This window comes from Carassius auratus, chromosome 36, assembly GCF_003368295.1.
Source record: "Carassius auratus strain Wakin chromosome 36, ASM336829v1, whole genome shotgun sequence".
Lineage (NCBI taxonomy): Eukaryota > Metazoa > Chordata > Actinopteri > Cypriniformes > Cyprinidae > Carassius > Carassius auratus.
In genome coordinates this window covers 18,739,573-18,751,228 of record NC_039278.1, presented here as the reverse complement: position 1 = coordinate 18,751,228, position 11,656 = coordinate 18,739,573, and the positions used below count along the sequence as shown (strand labels likewise).

The window sequence follows — 11,656 nt, the reverse complement described above, 5'->3', positions numbered from 1 at the left end:
CATTCCTGTGTTTTTCATACTTCTGTATTATTGTCTGAACAGATGAACGTGAGACCTTCAGACATCTGGAAATTGCACCTAAGGATGAGCCACACTTGTGGAGGTCCACAATTCTTTTCCTGATGCCTTACTTGATTTCTCTCAATTTTCCCATGTCAAAGAAAGAGGTTGTGTTTCAGGTGTGCCTTTATATGCATCCACAGGTGTGCCACCAATTAACTAAAATGGAATCAATTAACCTATCAGAAGGTTCCTAAGCTCAGAACTGAATCACCTGGAGTTTCCGTTTTGTTTAAAGACACATTAAACTTAGTGTATGTATACTTCTGACTTTAACGAAAGTGATTAAAAAAAAAAAAAAAAGTTAGTGCAACTCCCTCAAATGCAAAAAATATGTTCATATTTATTGATCTAAAACAAAAAAAGTTTACTCTAATTTAATGTATGACAGTAAAGAAAAAGTTTTTTTTTTCTTAAGTGTATGTAAATATCTGGTTTCAACTGTATATATATATATATATATATATGTGTGTGTGTGTGTGTGTGTGTGTGTGTGTGTGTGTGAACATGAAAAAATAACTTTTTGACTTTTGAATTGTCAATAAAATCAACTCTTTATTTACAAAGTTTCACAGAAACATCTCTCTTTCATTGGACTCACTGGAACAGTGCAAGCTCAAACTTTGGCAGTTCTTCTTGCACACAGTCATTCCTGAAATATCAGCCATACTACATAAACATATTGATTGTACAAAACAAAATGTACAGAACCATCATACATGATCCCATCATAAATGTTAAATGATAAAAAGAAGAAAGCATCAATATAAGCTATTCAATTTACAAGTTACACTTTTTTTCCCACAAAACAATGAAAAGCTAGCTTGTTCATTCAAGGCCAACAAATTAACACCTTCCCAAACTCATCTGAGAGGAAGACAAAATGTTCCAAAGTAAGAATTTAAAGGATATCCAGTTTTAATGTGCATAAAAAAAAATTTAAAAAAAAAAAACTCACTGTGGAGACTGTCCACTGACTCATCATAAAAAAGGACCAGGCCAGTATCAAAAATTATCTGATATTTTTTTGAACTATCGGCAATATTGGTCTCCTATATGTGTGTGTGTGTGTGTGCATATATGTTTAGAAAACATCATAGACAAAAGGGATTTACTTTGGAAATATGGACCACATTTTTATGGCTTAATCTAAAAAAAAGGGATTTATGCTCAAGCATGCAGACAGCTAACATAACAAAATATTCATATTAAATTAACTGCAGTGTTCGTCTCATCTAAAAGAACAGTTCACTCTGAAGATGAAAACCTACTTGTAGAAGACTTATATATATAAAAAAATGTCTTTAAGAAACAAACCTATGCTTTTTGTGATGGGAGTGGACCAATCACACATTTTTTGTATCTTAGCATGCCTATGAACATGAAAACAGACTAACTGATTATCATCCAGGTTAAACCGGTCCCAGTGGTTAACAAGAATTAAACCCTTATGAATGATTTCTCTGAATGCAAGCTCCGCCAGCAAGTGCTGAAAAGCCAAGATCTGTGGACCAGATAATAACACTTCAGTGTTTTGAATGCAAATATGACTACTACTAAGTAAACCTTGGCATTTCAGCATATGCAGGCAACAATATTCTTCCCTTTGGCAGTACATAGAATCTCACAAAACCTGACAAGAACATGCCCAAGTGTATTTATCCACAAAATGTGCATTATTACTATTTTCACGAGAAAACTATAAGCTAAATTCTTTCTTTCAGAAATTACAATATAAATAGAATCACCAGAGAACATACAAATACTCATGGGGTGAAATGTGACCTGGATGTGTTTTTGTGAGATTCACCCAGTAAGAATATCCATCCCTTCCCTAACCTGTAATGACTCACGTAATTATCATAATTAAGATATTAAACATCATCTTGGAGAAAAACAAAATGACAAAAAGATCAACCTTTTTAGTAAAACATTACATGCAAAAAATGAATGCCAGAAAATGCACAAATGATCAGGATTTATAAATCAAGAAATAGAAATGACGCATATAGTCTCTAATCACAAGTTTGTTGCCAAAAGTAAAAAATAAAAATCAAGAAATACTGTACCACAATGTAGCAAGAACCATTTCTGATGTTTCACTCCAAATCATCAGTGACTTTATCCAACAAACAGAACTCTTTCGCTCATACACATGTGGAGGTCTCGGAAAAGATCCACACAAAATGATGAGTCTAAACACCTTGAACACTAATATATTATGGTTATTTCATATAATATACATACTTTGACAAAAAGACATACTTTTGAAAGCTATGGGTACAAAGGGAAATCTCTAGCTACCCCTTTGTTCTTAAAAAAGTGCAATCCGACACCTCAGTCCCTTCTTTCCAGCACAACTTCAGCTGTGTACCATCACAACTGCAACTGTCTGTCTGTCTGTCCGGCAGAAATCTGCTCCAGTTAATGCAGCATCCTAGTATTGATTCCCTGACGCAAACATTTAGGAAGGTGAGAAATATTAAAAACACAAACAAAAACAGGTGAAGCAAGCAGGTCACTGATCCCTTCCTCTTCTGAACTTGTTGAGTCTCGTTTTCAAGAAGACTTTTCTACGAGTTTCTCTTTACATGTGGATGAGCAGAACGAGAAGAGCGGCATCAGTCCAGAAGGTGTTTTCGAGAGCCCACTCTTGAGCGATTGGAGCGGCGAATGTCAAACTTTGAGTCTTTGCATCTCTGGCAGATGTACGTCTCGGGGACGTTGGACTTGCGGATTTTGGCACAAGAGAGGTGGATCCAGGTGTTGCACTGGTTGCATTCGATCATTGCCCGCCCGGCGAATGGCTTCATGCAGAAACATGTCACTAGGTCCCAGGAGTCATCATCTGCAAAGAGAAAGACAGTCAATTTAAAATATATGAATACAATTGTAATCTACTTTTGACAACTGCAGTCTTCAAAAGGAAAGGCTTCAAAAGGAAATACTTCAAGCGAAAAACAAACTGAGGTGACGTCACTTCTTAGTCAGAAACTAAGAACAGAATAATAATAAATTAAATAAAAATAAAGTAGCTGTGACTTTTTTTTTTTTTTGCAATTCAGAGTTTATATCTTGCAATTCTGATATTTGTTCTTGCAGTTTTGAGAAAAAAAGTCAGAATTACATTTTTATATATTTTTTATTCCATGGCAGAAACCAAAAAACTGAACTGAAAGATGTGAAAAAAGCGGGAACCTCCCGCTCTCTCTCCTGAAGCCAACAAAAAAATGACTAAAACTGTAATTCATCGACTGGCCACTAGAGTCTGGCTGCATTAGGGAGTCAATCCCATAGACCCCCATGTTAAAATGTCCAACTTTACAGCAGAAATAAAAATGTTTACAGCCTGGTACAAAAAATGATTTTGATCTAAATAGATAATTTTGCCCTTCGAGACAACTGTGAGGGGGTGAACTTTTTTATAACTCATCCGTTTAAATTATATTAAGCCTTAAAGTTCTGCATAATTAAGGGCGTGACAGTTGAGTGACAGGTGGATTGCTGCTGCTGACACTGCTGTTGACAAAGGGGGGCGTGGCTTCAGCAACCAACTCCTAGCTTTTTGCCCATTTTCAATGATCCAAGAGTGACGTGCTGCCAAGATGGCGATGACCTGTTCTGCGCACTTTGAGCTTCAAAAACGCTCTTCAGAAAACTGACACTGACACTACGTCCATGTTTTTATAAAAAGTTTTTATAAAAGTCCAAATTGTGAGATATAAACTCTCCAGAACTTTCCAGAAAAGTTTGCTCTGGCTGGTAAACACCTTAAACTCCCACTCCGAGTTGAAAACAAAACTTTGCTGTGAAGTTATCAGGGCCTGAAACGTCCTGCTTACCTGAATCCACCATGATGTCCTCATCATCCCCCGATCCATCCTCATCTCGAAACACCACCTGTTTCCCCTGACGGATCACAGTTCTTTTACCAGGAAAACCTTCTACCTTCAAGACTACTGCCTCTTCTTGAGTTTGTAAGGGCTTCTCGACATCCTCCCACTTTGGACTTGAGCTTTTAGAACTGTTCCAGCAAGGACGTCCCACATCAGGCTCCTCTTTGCATTTTGCGGTTTTGGCAGGTTTTGAACATGTCCCAGTGTGTGTTGACTGGTCTCTATCCATGTCGGCGGTGGGTACGGGGATGCTGAGGTAATCTTCCGGTTCTTCTTTGATGGTACATCCATAATTGGATATCTCCCCTTCGAAACTGGTAGAAGTAAATGGGAGTAAAGATCTCAATTCCTCATTCTTACACTTTCTCAGCTTCTTCTTCTTTTTCACCTTGTCGGCTTTCGTTCGACCCTCCAGCAGAAGACCTGCTGATTTCGGACGCTTCTGAGGCTCTGAATCCTCACTCGTGGGTCTTTTGAATCCAGCGAAGCTCTTGCGGTTTTTCGGCGGGGGCTCGTCCGGAGATGAGAGGCCGCAGCCCAGCCTCTGGTTCTCCCATCCGTCGCTGTCTGCAGTGCTGCCGGTGCTGTTTGGAGGACTACAGCTGTTCCTCAAGTGCGCCTCCTGTGGAGAGCGATTGAAAACACTCATTTAACCACTATTTTAATGAATCTCTTGAATTAAAACATCGGTCTGAAGTCTGAAGATGAACAAACAGTGACCGAACAACTTCACTGCATGTTTCAAGAAGACTTATGGTGAAATTAATAAACAGAAAATCATCCACATCCACGAATCCTGCTGGATATGGTGCAATATTTATGACAAGAAATGCAGACCACAATGGTGCAAGATGAAAATGCCTACTTACATTAAATAAAGATCTCTAAGATGGAACATTTGACATCTGGCAGTATGAGAAAGGCTAAATAGAAAATATAGTTCCTTGCGGACCTGAATCATTCATAGGTGCATGGAATAAAAGTACAAACTTGAAAATGTGTCTAAATCCCACACACTACTCAAGCCTGCATCATTATGAAATTTTACTACAAACATTTCAGTCAAGTCTGAGTGAGGTAGGCAAACTGACTGTAATATTGCTAATAATGATGCAAGTTCAGCAATGCTGGATTTAGAATTTTTTTGAGTATGATAAAGGCTAAAATGTAAGAACATGCAATCATGAAAATTTCCAGCATTTTTTTTTTGATTAGATCAATGACCAGTTCAGTTCAGCAGCACTAAGTACCAAACAATTAACTGAATCACCAAGTAAAACACAGGATTATTGGTACTTAAAGGGATACCTCACCCAAAAAAAAAAGAAAAAAAAAAAAGATGTTTATCTGCTTAACTCCAGGCATTAAATTTTAAAGGTGAATTTAATTAAAGGTGACTTTGTTTCTTCAGTAGAAAACAAATGAAGATTTTTAACTCAAATCGTTGCAGTCTGTCAATCAAATAATGGAAGTGAATGGGAATCACGGCTTCTTGCTTTATGGCGGATCACAGACTTATAAGCATTACTGCCACCTATATTTTAAATTGACCATTGAAACTATCTACAATCTCAAAGAAGTGTCAATGGTCCACTTGAGAGATAGCTTGCGGTAATTAACTTATAAGCAGGGGTACACATACGTAACAAAATAATAAATGCGCTTTGTAAATAAGGTCAGAGCCCACGTTTGGGTACTGACATGGTTGACCGCTAATGCACAATTACCATTTCAGATTGACAAACGGTACTGTATAAAATTTATATTCAAATATTAATTTACTGACGCTCTACAGTTGCCAGCATTAAACCCGGAAGTGCATATACTTACTTGCCAGCAACCTGCCAAATAAAAGCTTACTGATTTACCATTTGAAAATTATGAAAGTTCAAATTAAAATAATAATACCAAATATTAGCATTTTATTTGTAAGTTTACTATAAAATAATTGCATTTATATTTAATACTCCCTTTTTATTTAAAAATATAGTATTATCATACTTTATTGTTTAGTTTTGTTTTTTAAATATATATATATATATATATATATATATATATATATATATATATATATATATATATATATATATAAATTGCAATGATATTATCCCTAGAATATATTTTAATAATAATTTAATATAAAACTTATAATATTTTTTTATAGTTATATTTGATGGTTCACACTATGTGCCATGTGAGGACCAAACCAAATCTCCATGTTCTCATATAAGAACAAGGCTGAAAAATGATGTGCACCCCTGCTTATAAGTCTGCCGTAAAGCAAGACGACGACGCATCATGTGTCGGCTGCTGAGAGCACACTCAAAGGTAAAAAAACTACATAAATACTGTTAAGTTTTTTTTGTACGGACTGCTCATTTCGTGTATTTAAACATCAATGTATCATCATGAGCCGCATGGTTTAATTTGGTTTTGTGTAAAGCCGTGATTCCCATCCACTTCCATTATATGATTGACAGACTGCAACGGTTTGAGTTAAAAATCTTCATTTGTGTTCTACTGAAGAAACAAAGTCACGTACATCTTGGATGCTCTGGGGGTAAGCAGATAAATATCAAATTTAAATTTTGGGGTGAACTATCCCTTTTTATCCTTTAAATAACATGAAAACCAGCATAAAGTGTCTATTACAAACCAGGGTAAGAGAAGCAAAGTGGCCAGGAAAGCTTGTAGAGTCACTTCTAAAATGGAGAACTACCACCTAAGAGAAACAAATTACTGGTCCTCAGAAATACAAGCATCTGCACAAATAAACTGCACTCTGTAAAAGTAAAGCACACAAATGTCAGGTTCATGAACTGTTTGTTCAGAGAGTTCAAAACCTCCCCCTCATTTCGCTGTCAAACCGTAATCAGCTTTCTTGGTCACATCTAATGAGCTCAGAAGCACATGGATCCCACATCAGTGGTGGATTATTTTGGTGAATTTCTCACAGGTCAATCTCAGTCTACCCTTACTACTGTTTAAACCCTCATATACTGTTGTTTTTATTAAAGCCATCATTATTCATGTGCTATGAAGGGCTATGTCTCCTCTGTGCTCAGTAGCCTGTGGAAACAAAGCAAGTAGTAAGCAAATAAATAATAATGTGAGACTGAATTAGAGGAACTAAATAATCAAATTATCTTTCTGAAAACATTTAAATTAGCTGAAAGGAAGCAAAAAGACATTATGAAAGCACTAGCTGTTCCAAAACATAGTGAGCTGCCTACCTAGACATCATTTTAGACAACATGCATCTGTTGATGTGAAGGCTTTTTTAAAAACAAGATGTCTTCAGAAAGAAAGGCACCCCCAGAAATGCATTGTAACAAGCTCAATAAATTGGGAAATTTCTAATAAGATATTGCCGAACGTAAATTTTTTGATGACCAATGCTCATATTACAACATGGAAACCAGATTACAAACCAAATTGTCAAAAAAGACAAAAACACAACAACTGAATTTTCTTCCAGTACCGATCACTAAACTGAATCAACTGACTTGATCTGAATAGCAAAACTATTGTCTGAAAATGAACCTGATTTATAACTGATGAACTTTAGTTACTGAATGAGCTGAATAGTGACACTTCAGTCTATTTAAACCTGCTTTACAGCAGAATTAGAATTTGTCTCATATTCAATGACATTTGCATTATTGATTCAATGGATATTTTCCAGTAAAGCTGCTCTGAAACAATCTGCATTGTATAAACCACGATATAACTACAGATAACTTGACCTGGGTTTTTACTTATCCCTCAAAAATCTCACAACCCTCTCCCCCAAGCTCTTGTTAATGTGGGCATCTGTTGGTGTTGCAGCTTCCGCTATTTTGTTGTTGTTCCATCTCTTTAGTTTTGTTTTCCATTGTGGAACAACAGCCTGGGATAGTGTTGTCACCTTGTGGAACAACTAATTAGGGCAAAACCAATGCCCATGTGCAACCTGTGCATACAGTACACGCATACCATTCTGGTGACGAAATTTGCGTTATGCACATTGTACACAGATCCTTGTGTATGCGTAAAAACCAAAGTATACTATGGCCTTTAGAAGGCAGCTCACTGGGTTTTGGAACACTTGGGGTCATTATCGGCCCCCATGCATATCCCTGCAACAGAGTTGCATCGATTTAGCCTCCATCCATTTGAAGGATCCATTAAAGGGAAGACCTGAAACTGAAGTGTTTGTGGATGCACACACACTGCTGTTGTGAAGAATGGCACTTAGAGACAGGGTCTGAGATGAGAATGGAGGAGACTGGAGTGGCCCTCTTACCCTGGGAGGGAGGGCTGAGGTTTTTTTGGAGGGTGGTTGTCTCTCAGCGGCCGTGACATAAGAGCCACCACCATTTCTGTGGATCAAACAAGAGCATCAGCAGCAAACCAGCTCATAAGAGGCATGCCACCAAAAAAAAAAATTCCCATGAACACCCAGTGCTACAACACTGCCAAGGATAGGAAACTCTGGAGGTGAAGTGTCAGAGCGATCTTGAGGAAAGCAAGGCCGCTTCACCCTGCAGCACTTTCTATCAAATGTACAAACACAGTGAGTAGCATTTTTATGACGATTTCCTCTCAGTTACGTCACTAAGACAAGACAATACTCACCTCCTGTGGGTAAGGAATATAACCGGCATATGCAAGCACAAAAGTGCAGAACTTGTTGAAATCTTCCACTGTCCGTTTCCGCTTAAATGCTGAACTGTAGCCCTGCAATAAAAACAACATCAATAATGGCATTACAAAAACAGGTAGTCCCACCCTAAACACATGCTATTGGTTGAGTCACTGACGCTTTTTTTTTTGTTGTTGTTGTTGTTGTTTTTTAAAGTGTTTACAGAAGAATCAACATAGAATGGTTTACTTATTGACTACACAAGGTTAGAAATCAATGGTATATGTTTAAGCCATCAGGATGCATATCATAATTTTTAAATAATCATATAGCAGGATACCTGATGAAAGACTACATGGCCTTAAATTTGCCAAAAAAAAAAAGCTATTCAAAAGTTTGGGATCTGTATAAGATTTTTATGTGTTTAAAAGAGGTCTCTTCTGTTCATCAAGGCTGCATTTATTTGACCAAAAGAATATTACCATTTTAAATAATGTAAAATAATTTAAAATATCATTTATTTCTGTGATCCAAAGCTGAATTTTCAGCATCATTACTCCAGTCTTCAGAGTCACATGATCCTTCAGAAATCATTCTAATATGCTAATTTATTATCAGTTTTGGAAACCGTTTTAATGCTTACTTTTATTTTAATTTATTTTTTTACCTGTGATTTTATCAATTTAACACATTGATTTCACATTGATAACAATGATTTCTGAAGGATCATGTGATACTGAAGACTGTAGTAATGATGCTGAAAAATTCAGCTTTGATAACAGCAATAAATTACATTTTAAAATATATTAAAATGGAAAACCATTATTTTAAATTGCAATAATATTTCACAACATAACTGTTTTTTTCTCCTGTAATTCTAATCAAATAAATGCAGCCTTGATGAGCAGAGGATACTTCTAAAAAATCTTACTGATCCCAAACTTTTAAACAGCAGTGTATACACACACACTTAAATCTCTAGTCTCTGCTTTACTTTTTCCAGTAGGAGGCTGTAAGAGACAAGCAGTGTGCGCGCGCATGCGCAGTGGCGCACTGGCTTTCTCAACTGAGCGAATATTCGACATTGACAACTACAAGAAAACGACACATCACCGTAATTATTTACACGATCGACAACAATGTAACATACCACAATACACATAAACGCCGTCTGCTTCGACAAAACTACATGTTTGGTGTAAAAACGTATTTAACAATGTGACCGCATTAAAAGGCTTGTTTAGCAACTCGATGCACACCAACAAAACACTTAACAGCCCAAACGAGAACGAAAACGAACGGAACAAAATAAATCCCTAATCAAAGTTGTGAAAACGATGAGGATAAGCCGAAAACGACTCGGATCTTCTTTAATTAAATAAAGCTAAACCGCATCTAATGAACTGATGAGTTAGCAAGCCATTGCTAATGGGATCGCCTAAAAACAATGCCACTATCTCTTCCTTTCACGATTGCAGTTAATTCTAAGAGGCCAAACTAGTAAAAAATTAGTAAAAGTACTAAAATAAAACATGTAACGTTATTTATATCTTTTCGATGTGATGATCACATATTGCGTAACCGTTTACGTTACTGTGTTTAACAAGGAAATCCTATTTTGAGCTAACATACTATATGCGCATGGAGGATTCATCGAAGCATATATTAATGCAGAATTACTGAAAAGACGGGCATAATCTGAAATAACATTAAATGAAAAAATCAAAATCTTTTTACCTGTGTGTCAAACGGACAAGTCGTTGAGCTGTTGTCCATTTCTGTAATGTAAAAAAAAATCCGTTTTAGTTTACGATCATATGTTATACCACATGCGATTCACATAATGACAAATATGACATCAAAACAGCGTTACAATAACACAAAACTAACGTTACAATTAAATCAAGTTTCCTGTTTTGATGCACTAGCTATGACATCTGACTGTATCCAACAAGTTAAAAGCCTTAAAAGATGTTGAGTTCATCAATCACTAAACAGAAAAAAACTTGTCAGACAAATTTAACTTTTAAAAAGGAATTTATGAGAGTGTATAATGCACAGAAACACGTCACGTATCTCCACACCTAACGTTACACAAACTGCAAAAACAGATATAACTATTTTGACTGCTTAATATATTCCTCTCGACAGATGTGATTTGACTCAAATAAATGATTTATTATGTTTTCGGATTCTTTTATTAAATAAACTACGCTTTTTATTCTTTTTTTGATGGGCAGTCCTCGAGCTCTGTTAGCCTGCTAGCACTACAGACCTGATATATTATGTTTAATAACACTATATTGACCATTACACACCAATTACGACAGATATAAACGATTACACAACTAAATCCCCAACTACCTTGAATTGTAATGTCTTTAAACAAAACTTAATCCACTTTTTCCTCCCCTTGGTAATTGGCTAGCCGTCATGCTAACATTGTTGTGACCGATGTTTGTGTTTATGGTGTTTTATTCACGCTTACCTGCTGCTGAAACACAGATAGTGGACCACTCTACGGTAAAGAGGCGGATAATTATCCTGGATCGAAAAACAGGCGATGACAGAGGCGGTAGTGATGGAAAACAGTGATGATATATGACCGAATGTGATGAAGATTTGATGGGTAAAACCCAGACCGACAGATCGTCTCATCTGCCAAAATAAAAGTCCCATATTGCATTCATAATGGATCACCCATCTATAGCATTGAATTTTAGACAAGAAATGTACTTCAGTATATTTATTGATCTAAAATTTTATTCATATAAATATATCAAATTTAATCAGATATCAGATATGGTTGTCAAAAATTATAAATAAATTAAATAAATAACTGCTTCAAAGTTTACAGCATCTGAGATGAAATCGTGATAATCATTAAATGACAAGTAAATATATTATGATGTTTCCAGTTATGTGTTAAACTATAAACTAAAATTAGCACTTTCAAATATCATAGGCTTTTTTCAAATTACAAAAACAGTTTCTGGAAAAGAACATCTACTACCGTTAATAACTAATTATTATAGAAACATTATTACTCAGGCAGTAATTAAAAGATTTCCAATAT

At 36.0% G+C, this 11,656-nt stretch overlaps 1 protein-coding gene across 2 annotated transcripts; it reads right to left on the bottom strand.

The window, feature by feature from the left end:
• Positions 1-595: 595 nt before the first annotated feature.
• Positions 596-11,265, bottom strand: phf13 (PHD finger protein 13). 2 transcript variants are annotated; one of them, XM_026221884.1, is made up of 6 exons: positions 11,069-11,265; positions 10,318-10,358; positions 8,574-8,675; positions 8,242-8,317; positions 3,903-4,578; positions 596-2,908 (listed from the first exon to the last, which is right to left on the bottom strand). In XM_026221884.1, exons 3-6 carry the CDS (start codon positions 8,600-8,602, stop codon positions 2,682-2,684), a joined length of 1,008 nt encoding a protein of 335 aa, XP_026077669.1. In that variant the 5' UTR covers positions 8,603-8,675; positions 10,318-10,358; positions 11,069-11,265; the 3' UTR covers positions 596-2,681. The 2 variants fall into 2 exon arrangements, with proteins under 2 accessions (XP_026077669.1, XP_026077668.1); XM_026221883.1 differs by lacking the exon at positions 8,242-8,317 and having other exon boundaries at positions 11,069-11,264.
• Positions 11,266-11,656: the final 391 nt, after the last annotated feature.